General features: G+C 42.7%; 2 protein-coding genes across 3 annotated transcripts in view; both read left to right on the forward strand.

Annotated features, from left to right (window-relative positions):
* abcc10 (ATP-binding cassette, sub-family C (CFTR/MRP), member 10) overlaps positions 1–11,973 on the forward strand; it is a 32,201-nt gene extending 20,228 nt beyond the window's left edge. Inside the window, exons 18-22 of the mRNA XM_077202957.1 lie at positions 1,546–1,799; positions 10,423–10,568; positions 10,708–10,805; positions 10,900–11,012; positions 11,635–11,973. Coding sequence (XP_077059072.1) covers positions 1,546–1,799; positions 10,423–10,568; positions 10,708–10,805; positions 10,900–11,012; positions 11,635–11,776 — 753 coding nt within the window. The 3' untranslated portion in view covers positions 11,777–11,973. The remainder of the gene's footprint in view (positions 1–1,545; positions 1,800–10,422; positions 10,569–10,707; positions 10,806–10,899; positions 11,013–11,634) is intronic.
* Positions 11,974–12,348: 375 nt separating this feature from the next.
* LOC143711472 (uncharacterized) lies at positions 12,349–22,536 on the forward strand. 2 transcript variants are annotated; one of them, XM_077202955.1, is made up of 6 exons: positions 12,349–12,571; positions 13,100–13,168; positions 13,593–13,642; positions 13,822–13,918; positions 14,073–14,242; positions 14,326–22,536. In XM_077202955.1, exons 3-6 carry the CDS (start codon positions 13,625–13,627, stop codon positions 21,883–21,885), a joined length of 7,845 nt encoding a protein of 2,614 aa, XP_077059070.1. In that variant the 5' UTR covers positions 12,349–12,571; positions 13,100–13,168; positions 13,593–13,624; the 3' UTR covers positions 21,886–22,536. The 2 variants fall into 2 exon arrangements, with proteins under 2 accessions (XP_077059070.1, XP_077059071.1); XM_077202956.1 differs by lacking the exon at positions 12,349–12,571 and having other exon boundaries at positions 13,107–13,165; positions 13,591–13,642.
* Positions 22,537–22,733: the final 197 nt, after the last annotated feature.

Below are 22,733 nucleotides of genomic sequence, written 5' to 3' on the forward strand. Positions count from 1 at the left end.
ATATATCAGAAATGTATCGGATGTACAACGGAACAAGCTGTATAAGCTGTCAGTCAGTCACTCACTTGTGTGATTCATTCTTCTTCCTCCAGACATACCGCTGATCCATAGGGACGAAAAGTTTCTAGTTTTGTTATGTCGCTCCACAGAACATAATCCCCAAAATTCTGGGGCTTATTTATATGATTTTGAGCAAATTGGAGCTGACTTTTCTAGTGCTTTTGGGTCAGTAGAAGTGTACGTCTTGGAGTTCTGGCATGCGTTTAGTACGTGCCTTACTGTGCAAGCTGAAACCTCAGTGCCTGTGGCCACCAAGTCTTTTGCAGTCACTCAATGGTTTTTCTGAACCTGCCTTCTCAGAAATCTGGTTGCAGCTGCTGATAGCTTCATTTTTTTTGCCCCATCTAGGTAGTGCAACCACTGTTCCTTTAACTTTGAACTTGTCAACTATGCTTCCAATAGTGTCTCTGGGAACATTTAGTGTCTTCACTATATTTTTGTATCCTGTTCCTTGTTTGTGAAGGGTGATGATAAATTCTTTTACATTTTTTTGGACTATTCTTTTGACTTTGATTAGTTGCATCAGGTGTGCTTGAGACAACACCTGTTTTGCAGATTTGTGGTGACAGGATTTTATTCAGGGGGTTGAATAATTTTGAGACTACGAAAGTCAATAAAAGTTGCAATTTGTATTTGGGGAAACCACTTGAAACATTTGTTGTGTTAAACTATTTCAATTACTTTTGTTTGATTTGTTCATTGCAAACAGCTGAAAGTCTGTAAATATTGCCAATAAACCTGATTTGCAATGGGGTTTGAATAATTTAATTTACAACTGTGTATATATATATATATACATACATACATACATACATATGCATACACTTGTGTGTGTGTGTGTGTATATATATAAACTAGCCACTTTGGCGGGTTGAATTCTATATTTAATATCCTAGAGGTCTTCACGGGTCCAATTAGATCCGAAAACCAGAGGCCTGACCTGTGAAATTGCGCATACTACGCATAATTTTACTAATTCTTGTAGATTTTGTGCTCACACCCAAAGTGCAAGCACATAAAGCCGCCTCTCAGCACTAAATTGAGTTATTTTTCGCTGATTCTTGTTCTTAAACAGTCAAATACACACAAAATAATGACAAAATGTCGGTCTTGGCGAGTATTCAGAACACATAAACAGTCACATTATGTTTTAAGTGAATGTAAACAGTTGAGAAAGAAAATGCATCTGTTACAGTATAATAGATCCAGATGTCAGGTCTTAAATTGACAGCAGCCTAATATACCTGCTGCCAAATAATAAGATAATATTAAAAAAATATATAAAATGGCAGTTTTTACTCATGGTATCGATGTCAAAATTGTGGCCAGTGAAAATGCTGAGTGGCTTGTAACTTTGGAAAACCACTAGCCACAGTGACTGGTGGCAAGAAAGTTAATGTCATGCCCTGTAGAGCATGTATAAGACATTAAAAATGTCCTTAAAGTGTATAGCACAACCTTAGCCTAAAACTCTACCATCTGCAGGTTCTAGACTCGTGGCCTGAAAAGGGCAGTGTTGAGTTTGTGGGTGCTGTGTTGGCGTACAGGCCAGGTTTGCCCAACGCTCTTGATGGGGTCAGCTTGGAGGTTTTACCTGGGGAGAGGGTCGGCATAGTGGGGCGCACAGGTTCGGGGAAATCCTCGTTGTTCCTTGCCCTATTCCGTATGGTGGAGCTGAACCAGGGTCAAATACTGCTGGATGGAGTTGACATCAGCTCGGTCAGGCTTGGTAACTTGCGGTAAGTGTGGCAATCACTGTTTGTTTGACACCTTTTTATTTTGTTAGCCAGCAAAACTAACATTCAATAATTTGGGGTTAGATTAATTTTTATATATATATATATATATATATATATATATATATATTAGATTCAGCATCGTATTTAATTGATTAAAAGTGACAGTGAAGACATTTATAATGTTACAAAAGATTTTATTTAAAATAATTCTGTTCTTTTGAACTTTCTATTCATCAAAGAACTCATGGTTTTGACCGAAATGGTAATAGCTGCTAAAAATTCAGTTTTGCCATCACAGGAATAAATTGTATTTTAAAGTGAATTAAAATAGAAAACTGTTATTTTTAAATTGAAATATTTTTTCACAATATTACTGTTCTATCAAAATCCTAAAACATCTTCCATAAAAAAGTTCCAGTTTAAAAGTAGATTTTGAACCTCAGATTTTCAGTGTTGTTTCAAAGAGGTCTCAGTGTGGTCTCAGAATTTAAAGGGTTAGTTCGCCCATTTAAGACATGAAGTTGTATGCAATCCTTACCAGCACTATAGTGTATACACACTGACCCACTCTGTTGTCACCCCCCTGGTCCGAGTTCTGACCGCTGGAAGTTTTTGAATGAAGTAATCCCGGCTACTTTCCGGGGCCACAAAACTGTGCGTTTTTACGTGAAAAAAAGATTTGCGTTTCAAAGCTTGATTAATTTAACACAAAAAAAACACGCCGGGCAAAATTCATACCTCAGTTTTAATGCGGCACTATTTTCCTTCCGTTTCTATCAATCCGCGCTGCTGTCAATGTCAACAGTGCGCACGTGACGATCAGCTCTTCCATAGTGTTTACACAATCGATCGACAACAAGGTAAAAAATATTAAATTAACAATGGTGCGAACTTGTAAATTCCCAGGCTGTGACAAAAAGGATGTGCCGGGATCAAAGTTCAAATTTCATCGTTTACCTGTATCAAATATGAATATGAGACAGCTTTGGCTGGTTGCCATCGGCTACTCAGCGGGAGCTAAATTATCTCGAATAAAGGATTTTCGTGTGTGTAGTGTAGAGGTCTGCACTCCCGCGGGAGTCCCGCGGGACCCGCGGGTCCCGACGCAAAACAGTGTGGCGCGGGACAAATTTTTAAAGGTCATTGCGGGAGCGGGCGGGATGATGAGGTGCACTTGCGGGTGCGGGCGGGAGGGATGATACGCTGCACTCCCGCAAATTAAATATGAGTGTAAAGTAAAATATGTAAATGATTTAAGTAGCGTACATAATTTGTAGTTGTGAGGGAGATTCTGATTGGCAGCAATAAAAACGTTTTAAGCAGCCTAAACTTGTGAATGTTGTCGGGTAGGGCGGGGCCTAATCTCACGCACACTTGTTTAGAGACAATTCCTTTCCCGCTGCTCCGAGTTCGAATTCGAAAGCTAGTTCAAGTTCAAAATAGACAGCATGGACGAGGAACAGAGCGCCTCTAGTGCTTCAGATAAAGTACAGTTGTGAATATTATGCTGTTCGTAATATGGGACCAATAAATATGTTACCAAGTATTGGTAAGGAATTTTGTGTGCACGCATTTTTTTCCCCAAGATCTTTCGTCAGACAGAAAGTGCGGGCGGGAGCGGGACATTATATGACAGATGCGGGCGGGAGCGGTACTAAAAATGACAAATCTTTGCGGGAGCGGGCGGGAGCGGGACTGAACACTGCGGGAGCGGGCGGGAGCGGGTCTGAAAATTGTGTCCCGCGCAGACCTCTAGTGTAGTGCTCACTTCAGCGAAGACGATTACATCTCCAACCAAGGAGGAAAAGGAAAAAACATGATTTTAAAGAGTTTTGCTGTACCAGTACCACGGGTAAGCTCTATTTACTAACTTTATGATCCCATGTCTAAACTGTACGGTAAACAAGATGATGTTTAGACTCCATTATAAAACACGTGAAAAGATGTGTAAAAAAAAAATATATATATATATATATTGTTACAATTTGCTGTGAAAAATATTTGATTGAACACACCATTTGTCATTCATCCTGCCTCTTGCTACAGCTGTGGTGGGCCCAGCATCAGATTGGACAACTTCTCTGTCCTCTCGCTCTCTCTCTTCCCGTTCTTTGTCCATCTGCTCATGTTCGGCATCGGTATACTCCGGTTCATAAAGATATCCCTTTGTCGTTGAGTTAAAATTACTGTCTTCATCTGATCCGTCTGACACTGTGCTAAAATTAGTTTCATCATCTGAAGTTTCGTAGTCGGACATGTTGTCGGCGAGTCGCGCTATCAACAGCTAATCGTCACGTGCGCACTGTTGACATTGACAGCAGCGCGGATTGATAGAAACGGAAGGAAAATAGTGCCGCATTAAAACTGAGGTATGAATTTTGCCCGGCGTGTTTTTTTTGTGTTAAATTAATCAAGCTTTGAAACGCAAATCTTTTTTTCACGTAAAAACGCACAGTTCTCTTACGAGAGTATCTCTCGTACTGCGTAATATCTTACGCTATGGGGAAAACCTCTTTTCCACGAGATATTGAAGCCAAAAATTATCCTTTAATTTTGATTAATGTAAAACGCTGTGCGGCAGCGTGCAGACATAGGCAAGACGGCTCGCGCGCCTATTGGCTGCCCTGCGGCAACAGCAGCAAGCCTATCGAGAGAGGCCCTGCGTGACGTGACATCCAATGGGGGTGCTTCGCGCCCATTTCGTCGCGTCCCGCCAGAATAGGCGTGGCCTTGGCCTATAAATACGCTCGACAGGCTGATACAAACTGATTTTCAACTCTTCAGCGAAGCACTACTGCATCGCTGGATCCGGAGTGAGAAGCCGCGCCGTCTGATTGTAAGCCTTCTGCGGGACGAGCCTTCGAGCCTGAAGTCGCTGGCCTACACCTCGCCGCCTTCAGCCGCCGTACCTGCTACGCTTTCCGGCGTTCATATCCTTTTCACTGCTGAGTGTGTGTTCGCCGCTGCGACTCACACTCTATCTCTGTTTTGTATCTGTTCTAAAAGAGCAAGCGTCTTTTTGAAGACGCTTCGTTCCTGTGGAACTATTGCCATGGTGACTCTGAGGACTTGCCTGGCATTTTCTCTCCGAGTCTGCACTCCCGCCCGCTGTAGTGCCGCGCCGCAAAGCGCCGTATTCAGCGGGTCCTCGAACCTTCTCCAGCCCGTGAAAGCTCGCCGGTTCGCCCGCCAGCTTCACCAGCTTCAATCGAGTCGCTCACTAACGGACAACGGCCGCCGCGCGCCACCGCTTCCGCCATTAGTGACGACAAGATAGCTGCATCGGTAGAGGAGGCCAGCTATTGCCATGGTGAGTGAGACTCCCGCCCGCTGTAGTGCCGCGCCGCAAAGCGCCGTACTCAGCGGGTCCCTGATCCTTCTCCAGCCGTGAAAGCTCGCCGGTTCGCCCGCCAGCTTCACCAGCTTCAATCGAGTCGCTCACTGACGGACAACGGCCGCCGCGCGCCGCCGCTTCCGCCATTAATGACGACGAGATAGCTGCATCTGTAGAGGAGGCCAGCTGCTATATCCCCGCGTCGGACAGTGAGGATTGGGCGAGCTCTGTGGATCTCCCCCTTCTGCCCGCGAGTCGTCAGGGAAACGGGCCAGCATTAAACCGCGGCTAGCTTTTCTTTACGTTATAAGAAAGCTACCCCGCCCCCCGTGGGCATGCGTCATCGGCGAAATGAGGATAGAGTGTATTTTTAGTCCCGCCGAGGCCGGACCAATCTCCATTCCTCAAACATTTCTCAGTTCCTCTTAGTTTGAGCGGCTGAAAATGTCAATATTGCAGCAATGAGCCTGTTGTATAACACGCACGCATGCAAACAAACGCCAACACACACAAAACTGTGATGACGCTCTATTATGTGGTCGAGCTATTTTAGGCTTTTGTCGTTTCCCCCTGTGGTTCAGTGGCGAAACCTACAGCCATCGCACGGGAGACCCGTGTTCGATCCCAGCTCTCGCAGCAGATAAAATTTAGTCTCGCCCGGCCAGACTTGCACTGATACTTTTCGCTCGTTCAGTTCCAAGAAAATGTGACTGTTCCAGTGTATTTTGCAGTAAACAAGCCGGTACCATGGCCCGCTTGCCTGCACACAAATGCTGTTTCCACGGCGACCCAGAAAAATCATATAAGCAATGTATTGTCTGGTATTCCGGCCACAGCCGATGGTGTTTTGAGTGTAAGGAAAATGCCCACAGCCATTTTTACGGCGACCCAGATAAATCCAATAAAGAGTGTATTTTCTGGTGTCCCGGCCATAGCCGATGGTGTTATGAGTGTTGTAAGAATGCCCACGTCACAGTGCCCATTCCCACACACAGACACAGCCCGCCACAGTTCAGGGCTAGCACAAATAAAATCGACTCATGTCGATTGTGCAAACGTAGTGAATGTGCCCACGACACAGTGCCCACAAACACTACACAGTTCGTGTCCCACGGTTTCTGTAAAAACGAAACCAACACATATTCAGTCAGCGCAAGCCGACGGTGTTTTCAGTGCAGTAAATGTGCCCGCTGTCCCGCGCCCACATTCACTCACAGACACGCTGAACCCTACGGGGTTTGTCCCGCTCGTTCTCTCTCCACAATTTGTCATAGAGAAAGCGAGTGCGAACAGGCTGCCCGCCGTGATCGGCGCGCCCCCCGCCTCGCGCACTTCAAACACAGTGTTCATGTCTCAGCACACCGAAGCTCTGCAGCCGCCGCTGTGCCGCGGCCAGAGCCCGGATATCATTCTGCCTCTAGCTATCCACGCGAATGCATGGGCAATGCTTCCCGGGGTATCAGAATCGGTGTTGAACACTATAAAGAGAGGCTATTCGCTACAGTTCGCTCGACGTCCCCGCCGTTGCACGGCGCGTGTCGAAACCACGGTGGACAATGAAGTATCTCATCTACTTCGAACCGAAATAGCGAAACTACTGAGCAAAGGGGCCATAGAACCTTTATCTCAGGCTCAGAGCGAAGGGGGTGTATACAGCAGATATTTTCTGGTACCGAAAAAAGACGGGGGTCTCAGACCCATTCTAGATCTGCGACAATTGAACAAAGCGCTTCTGAAACGCAAGTTCAAAATGCTGACAACCAGCAAAATCCTCGCGCACGTGCGCCAGGGAGACTGGTTCATGTCAATAGATCTGAAAGACGCCTATTTCCAAATACAGATTGCGTCACGTCACAGGCGATTCTTGAGATTCGCCTTCGAGGGCCAGGCATATCAATACACAGTCCTACCGTTCGGCCTGTCTCCAGCACCCCGTATATTCACGAAGTGCATGGACGCGGCTCTCGCACCCCTGAGACTTCAGGGCATGCGAATTTTGAACTACTTGGACGACTGGTTGATTCTAGCTCGATCACGATCAGAGCTCATAGAACACAAGACCGCATTACTCGAGCATCTCGAGAATTTGGGTCTCACAGTCAATTGGGCGAAGAGTTCGCTGTCTCCCAGCCAGAAAATCTCCTTTCTGGGAACAGTGATGGACTCGCTGTCTATGACAGCACGTCTGTCGCCGGAGCGAGGACTGAACATTCAGCGCGCCGTGAAATCCTTCCGCCGCGGCCCTATAGTCCAGCTCAAACGGTTTCAGAAAATGCTGGGCCTCATGGCCTCAGCATCTTCAGTACTTCAGCTGGGCCTGCTTCGCATGCGCCCACTGCAGTTATGGCTGAAAGCACGAGTTCCGCCCGGGGCTTGGGCCGCTGGTCTGTTTCGCCTCAGGGTCGACAGGAAATGCGTCTCGGCTCTGAAACCTTGAAAAAAGCCGACTGGTACCAGTCAGGCGTGAGTCTGGGGACTCCCTCGAGTGTGATGGTGGTGTCCACGGACGCCTCCACCTCGGGGTGGGGAGCGCTGCTCGAGGGCAGACCGTTCTTTGGCCAGTGGTCAGAACGGGAGAAGCTCCTACACATAAACTGTCTAGAAATGCTGGCAGTAGACAACGCGCTAAGGCGTTTTTGTCCCCAGATAAAAGGCCGCCACGTCTTAGTCCGGTCGGACAACATGTCAGTGGTGGCGTACATAAATCACCAGGGCGGCGTCAGGTCCCGAAGCCTTTACAGGCTGACGAAACGCTTCCCTGGGCTGGGCTCAGCACAACCTGCTTTCACTGAAAGCAGCGCATGTGCCTGGTCACCTGAATCTTGGACCAGACAGACTGTCCAGAAACAATGTCCAAGCAGGGGAATGGTCGCTGCACCCGCAGACGATCCAACTGCTGTGGGAGACATTCGGCAGAGCGCAGGTGGACCTGTTCGCGTCCCAGGAAAACGCTCACTGTCCGAACTTTTTCTCCAAGAGCAGGGACGCGCTGGCCCACGTATGGCCCCGACGCCCCCTCTATGCTTTACCCCCCGTCTCGCTCCTGCCTCAAGTGCTGGAACGAATCAGGGAAAATGGATGCCCAGTGCTGCTCGTGGCTCCGCTATGGACGAACCAAACCTGGTTCCCAGTCCTGATGCAGCTGGCCAGCACTGCCCCGTGGCCGATACCGGTGAGGAGAGACCTCCTCTCTCAGGCAAAGGGCTCGATTTGGCATCCTCGCCCGGAGTTATGGTCCCTACATGTGTGGGCCATCAACGGGTACCCGCTAACCTCCCGGAGGGAGTGTTAAACACGATCACGTAGGCTAGGGCCCCGTCTACTAGACGGCTCTACTCCTCGAAATGGTCAGTGTTCTCTACCTGGTGTCAAGCTCAGGGCTTTTCACCCGTAGACTGCGGGGTTACGGAAGTGCTCTCCTTCCTTCAGGAGCTGCTGGATAAGGGTAGAACCCCGTCCACGCTCAAAGTATACGTGGCGGCCATAGCGGCGCTTGCAAAACCGACGTCTGGCCAGTCACTGGGGAAGAACGACCTCGTCGTGCGATTCCTCAGGGGAGCTCGGAGGCTGAATCCTTCCAGACCTCCCTCAGTCCCTATGTGGGACCTTTCTACGGTTCTGGAAGCCCTGAAAGGTGCCCCATTCGAGCCAATCCATTTGTCAGACATGAAGCACCTGTCTTTCAAAACGGTATTTCTTGTGGCTCTTGCTTCAATGAAGCGTGTGAGGGACTTGCAAGCGCTTTCAGTAAGCGCGTCCTGTATTGAGTTTGGGCCTAATGACTCAAAAGTCATACTCAAACCAAGGCACGGGTACGTGCCAAAATCCCTCAACACACCGTTCAGGGCCCGTTATTTCCCTGTGCGCCCTCCCGGTGAACAATGAGGAAGCGGATGCTAATCTCCTTTGCCCCGTCAGGCCGCTGAGGGCTTATGTGTCCCGCTCGTCTGTCTTCAGGCAGACCGAGCAGCTCTTTGTTTTGTTTGGCGGACGCTCCAAGGGACTGGCCGCATCAAAACAGAGCCTATCCAGATGGATAGTCGATGCCATAGTGCTGGCTTACACTTCTAAGGGCCTGCAGTGTCCTTTGGGTGTCAGAGCGCACTCCACGAGAGGCGTGGCCTCTTCGTGGGCGTGGTCTAGTGGGATTTCCTTGCATGATATCTGTATGGCGGCGGGCTGGGCCTCGCCGTCTACATTTATAAGGTTCTATAACCTAGAAGTTCCCGCCTTACAGGCCAAGCTGCTGTCGGTCTAGAATTCAGTACTATCTGTCCCGCTGCGCCGGCGCAGAATGCTGAGTTTTGATTGAGTATCGCTCACTGATCGATGGAACAGCTCCATGGGTGTTGAAAAGCCCGTATTTTTGCCCAGTTCAGGCTGAACGCGTTCACCCTGTCTGCGGGATATACTGTTGACATAACTAGCTCCTATGGGATGCTATTTCGTGGGGAATGATGCTGGTAGCCTCTCTTCTCCGACTCTCTGTGAGTCTACGGTGATTATGCACTATATGAGCCCCGGGCTACTGCCCTTGGGACTTTGGTGTCGGATCCCAGTACGCACGGCGTCTTACATTGTGTTCCCCATAGCGTAAGATATTACGCAGTACGAGAGATACTCTCGTAAGAGAACGTACTCTGTTACTAACGTAACCTCGGTTCTCTCTAGAGAGGGAACGAGTACTGCGTATCTTGCCGTGCATACAACAGCGCTGGTTCGCTCCAGCGTTGAAAACCAGTTTGTATCAGCCTGTCGAGCGTATTTATAGGCCAAGGCCACGCCTATTCTGGCGGGACGCGACGAAATGGGCGCGAAGCACCCCCATTGGATGTCACGTCACGCAGGGCCTCTCTCGATAGGCTTGCTGCTGTTGCCGCAGGGCAGCCAATAGGCGCGCAAGCCGTCTTGCCTATGTCTGCACGCTGCCGCACAGCGTTTTACATTAATCAAAATTAAAGGATAATTTTTGGCTTCAATATCTCGTGGAAAAGAGGTTTTCCCCATAGCGTAAGATATTACGCAGTACTCGTTCCCTCTCTAGAGAGAACCGAGGTTACGTTAGTAACCGAGTACGTTTTGTGGCCCCGGAAAGTAGCCGGGATTACTTCATTCAAAAACTTCCAGCGGTCAGAACTCGGACCAGGGGCTTGACAACAGAGTTGGTCAGTGTGTATACACTATAGTGCTGGTAAGGATTGCATACAACTTCATGTCTTAAATGGGCGAACTAACCCTTTAAGTCTGTGTTCAAGTAAGTAATTGTTTTGTTTGTTTCGCCCTCTATAGATCAAAGCTGGCTATCATCCCTCAAGATCCCTTCCTCTTCTCCTGCTCAGTGCGAGAGAACCTTGATCCCCATGGCCTTCATCCAGACTTCCGGTTGCTAGACGCTCTTGAGCAATGCCACCTGGGCGATGTAGTACAGAGGATTGGTGAGAGTTGATCATCTTTGATTGTTGTGTTCAGCTCGTTCAATTCAAATACATCTTCTCTGAAAGGATTTATCCAGGACATGATAAATGAATTAACTTATTATAATTATTTTTGCAATGTCTGTCTATCCCATTACAGGTGGCCTGGATTCTGAGGTTGGAGAGAGGGGAAAGTCTCTGTCTGTGGGCCAAAGGCAGCTGCTGTGTCTTGCTCGTGCTCTACTCACAGAAGCTAATGTATAAAACTAATGTATAAAGAACTTCAAACAAATATCTTTTTTTCCCTTTTATATTAATTATGTACTTGTATTGTTCATTTATGGTCCAATAGATTTTATGCATTGATGAGGCCACAGCAAGTGTCGACCAAAAGACTGACATGCTTCTACAAAAAACCATCAGAGAAAAATTCAAGGATAAAACCGTTCTTACCATCGCCCACAGGTCGCAAACTGCTTTTATACTTGCATATGCTTTATACTTGAGTGTAAACTTGATACTGTTGTTTTATTTAATAAAAAAGAAGGGGAAAAGATCCCTTTATCAAACTTTTCTTTAGTAATGCGGAACTAATTTTCGGTTGAAAATGTCTGAACGCTGTCACACCCAAGCGCAGTTTTGTGAGCCATTTATTAAATCAAAACTGACAACAAATATGTCATGTTCACATTGTAAAAGTATATTTGTAACTCTTTTATGATCGTTAATACCCTGAAGTTACCAGAATTATCTCTGTTAACCTTTGTAACAAACAGCCACATTTATAAAATACTAGCAGGTATTTTTAGGTAATGTTAACATGCTAGTTAGCGCATGATTAAATCTGCTACAGAAAATGACTAGTTCATCACTGCTTTAAGAAGTTGTTAAAGTCAGATTGAAGTTAATTTAGTTTTTAGGGTGTCTTGTTGTCTGATTGATGGCACTCAAAGAATCAAAACCTCGTAGAGACCCATTTTTCTTTTACCTTTTCTATCTACTTTTTTAATTATCATGTTTATGCAAAACATCTGTCAAGAACATTTCTCTTGCCATACAACCCAACCTGGTCTTTCTTATCCCACAGACTGAATACAATCATGGACTCTGACAGAGTACTGGTGATGCATGCTGGGAAGGTGGTGGAGTTTGACAGCCCTGCTGCTCTGTGCCAAAGAGAGGACTCTTTTTTCCAGAAACTCTTACGTGGAGGGGAAGAGCAAGTTTAAAATACTGTATTTCAGAACAGAATGTTGTTGGAGTCCGATGAATGGACATAGCATATGTGCGAATACCTGCAGTTTATATCATGTTGTACCATGTAGAACAATGTAAAACTCAGGGAAAAATGTTTGTTACATAAATGGTCACATTTTTAAGGATTAAAATGTAAGTCTGTTTTAGAAGTAAATGTTTTTTTAAGTTATTTGTATGTTTCAGATGTGTATTTTTTTATTAGAGGATCTACTCAAAGTAATTTCTCCCTTTTCGAACAGGTAAAACACTTGTGAGAGTATCACTGTATTTTAATATTTATTTCTCAAAGCATTACCTCTATGGAGAATTGACAATGCATAGTTGGTTTCATTAGAGGTGTGAACGTATGACCACATCTCCACCCAGATAACCTGGGTGAAAGTGAATACACCTTGTACAGGTGTGTGTTTCCCAACACATATGAGTCATATGGGAGTACATGTGTGCATAGTTTAGTCTTTTTCAACCATTTCTTTTGAGTTCCTCCCAGCAATCTAAAATTAGGGAGAGGTTTGTTATTGTTATGTCACCCTGCCTCCAATGCAGAACAGGCAGTGATGCTGAAGCTTTATGAGGTATGTGTTAGGCCAGATTGAGGTTAAACCAGTTTGTCCACTCTTGAAGTGTATTACTTGCTGCAATGAGAATTCCATAAACAGTATGAAGAGAACAGAGGTAAACACGGTCCTGTCCTGTGGAAACTCTTCAGCGTGGCACATTATCACTGCTGATATTGAACAAGGATTTAAAAGCTCATGGGATACAAGGTAAGGCTTTTCTTTGCTGTTAAAGTTTACAGCAGTACTTTTGACTTTTGACTGTTTGTGCGTAAAACAGTCTGTATACTACTGAAAATAAAGTTTGAATGTATAGTAAGTGCAGCCGTTTCTGTTATGAATGACTATGCAGCACTTGCTGAAGTTATGCTGATTTAATCTTGTTTTTACTTTAATTTACAAATGGGTTGATGTATTTATATAGCAAATTGCATAAAATGAGAAACATTGCACAGGGATGGTTACAAGGCAGTTATATTATGTTGTGACTGATTGAAAGAGTACTTTACCATTATTTCTTTGGGGACCACTTTATCAACAAATTGCTACGGACTAGTACCTTATATTGAAAATAATGCTTCTGAAGCACATTTTCCGATCCTGGATATTTAATTTGTGATTACTATAAATGTGAATATTAATTAGATCATATACTGTAGATAGTAGTTAGTAATTGGATTGTTTTTGGAGCCAGTTTCATTACAGTTGAACCGGTTATCAAAATATGTATTCTTACAGATGATCAATTGAAGCACCTGCTACCTCTTCGATTACACATGTTTAAAACCAAGGGTGTGGTTAAAAAAGGTGAGGTCTGTTCATATTTTCCTTTTATCTGGCTTTACCTGTTCTTAACGCCCTCTTGTTACACTATCCCTGAACAATTTGATGAATACCCCACAGTTTCGTCTATTTGTTTATCTGTCAGTGGGAAAAACATATACAATTGTATTAAAAATTAACATGTTTCAAGATTAATTGTGCACCAAGATAAATGTCCTTGTGGCAATTGGCAAACTCTAATGTAAATTTAAATTATGTTTGCTTAGTCTTGTTTCATTCTGAGAAGGTGTGCTGCTTTTCAATTACTGATTACCATATGTTCATAATTCATATGTTCTATTCTGTCATTGCATTATGACCAGCCATTAACACTTATGTGTGCCAATAATAATTAGCACTGGAACTTGGGTGTCTTGTTGCTGCTGATTCATTTCTTTTGCATTTACAGGTTTGAGTTTTGGAGGCTTTTCTTCACTGTAAATGTTTACAAGTGAAATGGTATGTTATCCCATTTTTTATCCCATCCTCTAAACTATATTTTATGCATTTTGTGTGATCTATCAAATATATTTTTTAATCCTTGTGTAATTTGTTATTTTTATTTTATTTTACATGCATTTAATTTCCTGAAATTTTGAGGGGGAAAATACACCATAATAGTATATTGTAATTTGCAGGCTCTTCATCGAAGAAGCCTTTCTGACAGCCTGCTGCCTGAAGATGATAATGTCTCTAGAGATAGATTGGAATACTCAGAGCTGGACTTTCTAGAAGGTACAGCACGGCTCGATTATGAATTTTGTACATCAATGCATATATTTTAAGCATCATTCTTTTACAAAACGCTCGTACTGTGAATAAATCTGCTTTTGCCATGAACCTTAATATGGTGAAACTAAGGATAAAATAGATTACATTTCCATTTCAGATAATGAAATTGTGGGTGCCAGTGGTCAGTTTGATCTAAAGAGGAATAATCAAAAGAAAAATGAAGTTGTGAACATTTTGAAGTTGATTGATAATGACAAGGAGGTGATGAAGCATGGTTTGAAATCCAGCAAGAGCTTGGAAAGTCTGGATGTCAAAGCTCCAAATGAGGTCTGTGGACATTGCATTCATAATGTATTGCAACCCTAAATCATAAATCCTCATAATTTGTTCTGATCACAATGTTTCAACAGGTGTGGAAAGATTCATATGACAAGCTCTTCGATACTAAAGTCAGGAAATATATGAAAGGAAACAAAGCTGCTAAGGAATACAGACATGGCACACACAATGGTCCAGCAACAGCCCAAACAGACTGCAAAGGCAGGATAAATGTTGCAGCATTACTTGAGAATGCAGATCGGAAGTCTCTGCCTCCATATATCAATGATTCTACAGGTGAATACAACTCAGACATGTTACTACAAGGATTTGACCAAACGAGAAGTGCAAAAATCAAAGGCAACATTGCAAGTGATGTTTCATCACATCAGTCCAAAATGAACTTACCCAATGTTGGAAGTGAAATCAACCTACGGGGTCGAACATATACAGATTCAAACATAAATGTTGGTATTAGTACACCAGATTCAAATTTTACACTGCCAAATACCCAAGGATCTCCAGTAATGCACCTCACAAAAGGTCATTTCAAAAGCCCAAATGCATTGCTTAATACTTCTGATATGGATATGGATGTACCATCAATTAATGTTAAGAAGTCAAAATTTAAAATGGGAAAGTTTAGCTTCTCTGGAAACAAGAAAACAGACATCAATTATGATGCACGTATGAAGGGGTCAGAATTAGCATTATCATCCCCATCCCCAGATTTTGATCTGTCACGACACAAAATTAAGACACCTGATTATGATCTGAAGACCCCTGAAATGGATCTGTCAGCTCCAAATTTTAAGGCAGACTTTGATTCACAAGACATCAATATCAGAGGTCATAAGCCAGAAATCACAGCCTCGGACATGGATTTTGATATTCCTAAAGGCATATTTGAAGGACCAAATTTCAAGAAATCCAATCTTTCTTTGGATGAAAAGAATGCACCTGACCTCAACATAAATGTCCCTTCAGGTAAAGTAAAGCTGCCAAAATTTGGCATCTCTGGAAGCAAGACAGTAGGACCTGATCTTAAAATCAAATCTTCAGACCCGAATCTCAAAAGCCCCCAAATTAAGGGAGGAATTAATGTCCCAGACATGGACCTGAATCTGCCTCAATCTGATTTGAAAGGCCCAAACCTAGATATCAAATCACCCGATATTGATGTTAATGGCCCTTCAGGAAAATTTAATATGCCAAAGTTAAAGATGCCCAGTTTTGGCATTTCAGGTTTGAAAGGGCCACGTATGAATGTGGATGCCAACATTGATCAGCCTGACCTTAATCTGAGTGCATCAACTCCTACACTAAATGCAGGAATAAATGGTCCTGACAGTGACATTTATGGACCTAATTCTGATTTCAAAGGTCTGAAAACGGACCTTACACTACCTGACATGGACATGCCATCTGGAAAAATGAAAATGCCTACTTTCAAGATGCCAGATTTTGGACTCTCAGGACCCAAAATGAAGGCGCCTGACTATGATCTGGAGACCCCTGAAATAGATTTGTCAGCCCCCAAGTTTAAGGCAGACTTTGATTCCCCTGACTTCAACATTAAAGGCTATAAGACAGATATCACAGTACCTGACACCAATGGTGATTTCCCTAAAGGTAAAATTAAAGGACCTAATTTAAAGACACCCAGTCTTGACATGAATGCACATGACCTTGACATAGATGTCCCTTCAGCTAAACTAAAGTTGCCAAAATTTGGCATCTCTGGAAGCAATACAGTAGGACCTGATCTTAAAATCAAATCTCCAGACCTGAATCTCAAAAGCCCCCAAATAAAGGGAGGAATCAATACCCCAGACATGGATCTGAATCTGCCTCAATCTGATTCTAAAGGCCCAAACCTAGATATCAAATCAGCTGAAATTGATGTTAATGGCCCTTCAGGAAAATTGAATATGCCAAAGTTTAAGTTGCCCCGTTTTAACCTGTCAGGTTTGAAAGGGCCACATATGAATGTGGATGCTGACATTGATCAGCCTGACGTTAATCTGAAGGCATCAACTCCCAAACTAAATGCAGGGATAAATAGTCCTGACATTGACATCCATGGACCTAATGCTGATCTCAAAAGTCCAACAACAGACCTTAAAAATCCTGAAATTCCATCTGGAAAAATTAAAGTGCCCACTTTTAAGATGCCTGATTTTGGTCTCTCAGGACCCAATATGAAAACGCCTGACTATGATATAAAGACCCCTGAAATAGATTTGTCAGCTCCAAAGTTTAAAGCAGACTTTGATTCCCCAGACATCAACATTGATGGTCATAAGCCAGATATCACAGCACCTGATCTGAATGTTGATTTCCCAAAAGGTAAAATTAAAGGACCAAATTTCAAGAAACACAATCTTGACATGAATGCACCTCGCATTGACAAGCCTTCTGGAAAAATGAAAATGCCCACTTTAAAGATGCCTAAGTTTGGTGCCTCAGGACCAAAAATAAAGACACCTGACTATGATTTGAAGACCCCTGAAATGGATTTGCCAACTCCAAAGTTTAAAGAAGACTTTGATTCCCCAGACATCAACATTGATGGTCATAAGCCAGATATCACATTGCCTGATCTGAATGTTGATTTCCCTAAAGGTAAAATGAAAGGACCAAATTTCAAGAAACCCAATCTTGACATGAATGCACCTCGCATTGACAAGCCTTCTGGAAAAATGAAAATGCCCACTTTAAAGATGCCCAAGTTTGGTGCCTCAGGACCAAAAATAAAGACACCTGACTATGATTTGAAGACCCCTGAAATGGATTTGTCAACTCCAAAGTTTAAGACAGACTTTGATTCCCCAGACATCAACATTGGTGGTCATAAGCCAGAAATCACAACAACCGATCTGAATGTTGATTTCCCAAAAGGTAAAATGAAAGGACCAAATTTCAAGAAACCTAATCTTGACATGAATGCGCCTGATCTCAACATAAATTCCCCTTCAGGTAAACTCAAGTTTCCTAAATTTGGCTTCTCAAGTGGCAAACCAAAAGGCCCAGATCTTAAAATCAAATCTCCAGACCTGAATCTCAAAAGCCCCAAAATTAAGGGAGAAAGAGAAATACCAGACATGGATCTGACTCTGTGTCAAACTGATTTCAAAGGCCCAAACTTAGATGTCAAATCACCTGATTTTGATGTAAATAGTCCATCAGGTCAATTTAAAATGCCCAGTTTTGGCCTGTCAGGATTGAAAGGGCCACACATGAATGTGGATGCTGACATTGATCAACCTGACTTTAATCTGAGTGCATCAACTCCCAAACTAAAAGCAGGAATAAATGGTCCTGATCTTGATGTACATGGACCTAATGTAGATCTCAGAGGTCCAAATACAGATCTTACACTTCCAGACATTGACAAGCCCTCTGGAAAAATGAAAATGCCCACTTTAAAGATGCCAAAGTTTGGTGTCTCAGGACCAAAAATAAAGACACCTGACTATGATTTGAAGACTCCTGAAATGGATTTGTCAACTCCAACATTTAAGGCAGACTTTGATTCCCCAGACATCAACATTGATGGTCATAAGGCAGATATCACAGCGCCTGATCTGAATGTTGATTTCCCTAAAGATAAAATGAAAGGACCACATTTCAAGAAACCCAATCTTGACATGAATGCACCTCGCATTGACAAGCCTTCTGGAAAAATGAAAATGCCAACTTTAAAGATGCCTAAGTTTGGTGCCTCAGGACCAAAAATAAAGACACCTGAATATGATTTGAAGACCCCTAAAATGGATTTGTCAACTCCAAAGTTTAAGGCAGACTTTGATTCCCCAGACATCAACATTGGTGGGCATAAGACAGAAATCACAACACCCGATCTGAATGTTGATTTCCCAAAAGGTAAAATTAAAGGACCAAATTTCAAGAAACCTAATCTTGACATGAATGCACCTGATCTCAACATAAATTCCCCTTCAGGTAAACTGAAGTTTCCCAAATTTGGCTTCTCAAGTGGCAAACCAAAAGGCCCAGATCTTAAAATCAAATCTCCAGACCTGAATCTCAAAAGCCCCAAAATTAAGGGAGGAATAGATACACCAGACATGGATCTGACTCTGCCTCAAACTGATTTTAGAGGCCCGAACTTAGATGTCAAATCACCTGATTTTGATGTAAATAGCCCATCAGGTCAATTTAAAATGCCAAACCTAAAAATGCCCAGTTTTGGCCTGTCAGGTTTCAAAGGTCCACACATGAATGTGGATGGTGACATTGATCAGCCTGACCTTAATCTGAGTGCATCAACTCCCAAACTAAACGCAGGAATAAATGGTCCTGATATTGATGTACATGGACCTAATATAGATCTCAGAGGTCCAAATACAGATCTTACACCTCCAGACATTGACAAGCCTTCTGGAAAAATGAAAATGCCCACTTTAAAGATGCCTAAGTTTGGTGCCTCAGGACCAAAAATAAAGACACCTGACTATGATTTGAAGACCCCTGAAATGGATTTGTCAACTCCAACGTTTAAGGCAGACTTTGATTCCCCGGACATCAACATTGGTGGTCATAAGCCAGAAATCACAACACCCGATCTGAATATTGATTTCCCAAAAGGAAAAATGAAAGGACCAAATTTCAAGAAACCTAATCTTGACGTCAATGCACCTGATCTCAACATAAACTCACCTTCAGGTAAACTGAAGTTTCCCAAATTTGGCTTCTCAAGTGGCAAACCAAAAGGCCCAGATCTTAAAATCAAATCTCCAGACCTGAATCTCAAAAGCCCCAAAATTAAGGGAGGAATAGATACACCAGACATGGATCTGACTCTGCCTCAAACTGATTTTAAAGGCCCGAACTTAGATGTCAAATCACCTGATTTTGATGTAAATAGCCCATCAGGTCAATTTAAAATGCCAAACCTAAAAATGCCCAGTTTTGGCCTGTCAAGTTTGAAAGGGCCACACATGAATGTGGATGCCGACATTGATCAGCCTGACTTTAATCTGAGTGCATCAACTCCCAAACTAAAAGCAGGAATAAATGGTCCTGATATTGATGTACATGGACCTAATGTAGATCTCAGAGGTCCAAATACAGATCTTACACTTCCAGACATTAACAAGCCTTCTGGAAAAATTAAAATGCCCACTTTAAAGATGCCAAAGTTTGGTGCCTCAGGACCAAAAATAAAGACACCTGACTATGATTTGAAGACCCCTGAAATGGATTTGTCAGCTCCAACGTTTAAGGCAGACTTTGATTCCCCAGACATCAACATTGGTGGTCATAAGCCAGAAATCGCAACACCTGATCTGAATGTTGATTTCCCAAAAGGTAAAATTAAAGGACCAAATTTCAAGAAACCCATTCTTGACATCAATGCACCTGATCTCAACATAAATTCCCCTTCAGGTAAACTGAAGTTTCCCAAATTTGGCTTCTCAAGTGGCAAACCAAAAGGCCCAGATCTTAAAATCAAATCTCCAGACCTGAATATTAAAAGCCCCGATATTAAGGGAGGAATCGATACCCCAGACATGGATCTGACTCTGCCTCAAGCTAATTTAAAAGGCCCAAACCTAGATCTCAAATCCCCTGATATTGATTTTAATGGTCCTTCGGGTAAATTGAATATGCCAAAGTTAAAGATGCCCAGTTTTGGCCTGTCAGGTTCGAAAGGGCCACATATGGAAATGGATGCTGACATTGATCCAGTCGACCTTAATCTGAGTTCATCAACTCCCAAATTAAATGCAGGGTTAAATGGTCCTGATATTGATGCACATAAACCTAAACTTGATTTCAAGGGTCCAAACACCAACCTTGCATTTCCAGACATGGACATGCCATCTGGAAAACTGAAAATGCCCACTTTCAAGATGCCTGATGTTGGTTTCTCCGGACCCAAAATCAAGACACCGGACTATGATCTGAAGACCTCTAAAATGGATCTGTCAGCTCCAAAGTTTAAGGCAGACTTTGACTCGCCAGATATGAACGTCAGAGGTCATAAGCCAGATATTACAGCCCCAGACATGAATGTTGATTTTCCTAAAGGTAAAATGAATGGACCAAATTTCAAGAAACCCAATCTTGATTTAAACACTCCAGACTTTGACATTGATGCACCTTCAGGCAAACTGAAGCTGCCGAAGGTGGGCCTTTCAGGCAGCAAGCCAGAAGGACCTGATCTTAAAATCAAACCTCCAAAGTTGAATCTCAAAAGCCCCAAAATGAAGGGAAGAATTGATACCCCAGACATGCCTCAGTCGGATTTGAATGGCCCAAACATTGATATCAGATCGCCTGATCTTGATGTTAATGGCCCTTCAGGTAAATTCAACATGCCAAAGTTAAAGATGCCCAGTTTTGGCCTGCCAGGGTTGAAAGGGCCACATATGAATATGGATGCTGACATTGATCAGCCAGACCTTAATCTGAGCACATCAGCTCCCACACTAAAGGGTGGGATTAATCGTCCTGATATTGACATTTATGGACCTAATGCTGATCTTAAAGGTCCAATAACAGATCTTACACTTCCAAACATGCACATGCCATCTGGTAAAATGAAGATGCCAACTTTAAAGATGCCTGATATAGGTTTCTCAGGACCCAAAATAAAGACACCTGACTATGACCTAAAGACCCCAAAAATGGATCTCTCAGCGCCAAAGATTAAAACTGATTTTGATTCCCCAGACTTCAATATCAGAGGTCATAAGCCAGATATCACAGCCCCAGATATGAGTGTTGACTTCCATAAAGATAAAATTAAAGGACCAAATGTCAAGAAACCCCATATTGATGTAAATGCACCGGACTTTGACATGGACACTCCTTCAGGGAATCTTCAATTCAGCACTTCAAAGATGAATCCCAAAACCCCCGGAATTAAAGGAGGAACTGATAGCCCTGACTTTCAAGGCCTGGGGCCTGATGTTGATTTTGGTGCCTATACGCAAGTACACACTTACAACTTTGCCGTCCCAAGAGGTAAAATAGAGTCAGCCAGAACAAATGATCTTGATATCAGAATACCGTCCCATCAGAAATATCATGCCTCAGAATTTAACATGGGGGACCCCTATTTCGACTTGAACAGAGACATGACATTTTCAGATAAAGCCCAGTGGCCTGCAATGCAAAAACATCTCTCCGGATCACCTGATTTTAAAATGGCTTTACCCACCTCCAAGACCAGAATCTCTGGTGTACGTCCAACCTCGTCAGATATTTACTACAGTGATATGTCTGGGGCACTCCGGTACAGAGATCATAAAACAAAACAAAACAACTTTGGTATTGATGACAACTGGAAGAATATATCAGTGCCTAAACTTCAAGTTACAAGAAGTAGAGAGAATTTGGCTGTGAGAAATACAAATATGGGAATAAGTACCATGCAAAGATTACCCCATATGGGAGATAATGCAGGTTTTAGGAAAACTCATATGGTTCCTGGACGTAATTACACTACTGATGACATATGCTACACTTATAAAGGGATGCCTAGAAGAGATGGATGGGGAAATGGGCAAACTGAACATAGTCACAGTCAGACAATGAGACGTCTGCAAATGCATGCAATGGATCTGGAGGTTCCAGAAAGCACTTTGAAAGGTTCAAAATTTAGGGTTCTTAAACTAATATAGTAGGAAAATTAAAAGGAAAGTATGTGAGAGATAAGAAGGAGCTTGTCTTGATCATGTTTACAGATCTGTTTGTGGGCTGATTAAAGTAGTCTGTTTGTATAAAAAACTTCAAGTAGATACCGGAAGTTGGGTTGAGCAAACTTGGAGATGTTATATTGGAAAACATAAACTTGCACTTATAGATCAATAGCCTCTTTATAAAAACATTCCAAATACAGTTTCTAAATCTTTTTTTAAATTTATTTTTTATAATGACAATTTTATGTGGAGCTTTCGTGATTAAATATTGTAAATCATAGGCTATATTTTGTAAAGTATATAAAATGATACAGTGATGTATAAATACAATGTGATTGAGTTATACTGTATATGTCAAAAGGTTTTGTCTGGAAAATAGTTTGTCTGTCTGGTGAATGTCTTGTTTCTTGCCATCTTTTTTCAGATACTCATCTATTATCTAATTTTTTGTAGCATTTTTATGCTCAGTGAACAGTAAGGACTGGGGTTTTTTTTGATGGATGTACATAAATAATTTGTAAAATATTCCTTCTAACATTGTTGCTACCTCTTTTGTTGATATAAAAAAGTTGCTGTTATTATAGAATACTTAAGATGTTATGTGATTGAAATAAACATAAAATATATACCCTTTGCGGAAGTGGTTATTTTGATAAAGCTTACTTAAATGTTACATTAAAAATATCAAACTGTGAAAGCTGTTATTAACATTCTTAGCCCATTTATTAAAGAACTGACTCAAACAAATCACAGAAGATTCACATTTTAGCTTACACTAAATTGTGATTGGTCTTCTATCTGTTATTTATTTGCATACTAAATTGTGATTG

The sequence above is a fragment of the Siphateles boraxobius genome, unplaced genomic scaffold, assembly GCF_051911475.1.
Source record: "Siphateles boraxobius isolate OS27281-9 unplaced genomic scaffold, OSU_SipBor_1 5, whole genome shotgun sequence".
Classification (NCBI taxonomy): domain Eukaryota; kingdom Metazoa; phylum Chordata; class Actinopteri; order Cypriniformes; family Leuciscidae; genus Siphateles; species Siphateles boraxobius.

Bases quoted from the DNA above. Each gene is read 5' to 3' on its own strand.
- LOC143711472 (XM_077202955.1), top strand. The intron at 13,919-14,072 runs GTACAGCACGGC...TTTCCATTTCAG, and splicing joins AGAGCTGGACTTTCTAGAAG to ATAATGAAATTGTGGGTGCC. The intron at 14,243-14,325 runs GTCTGTGGACAT...ATGTTTCAACAG, and splicing joins ATGTCAAAGCTCCAAATGAG to GTGTGGAAAGATTCATATGA.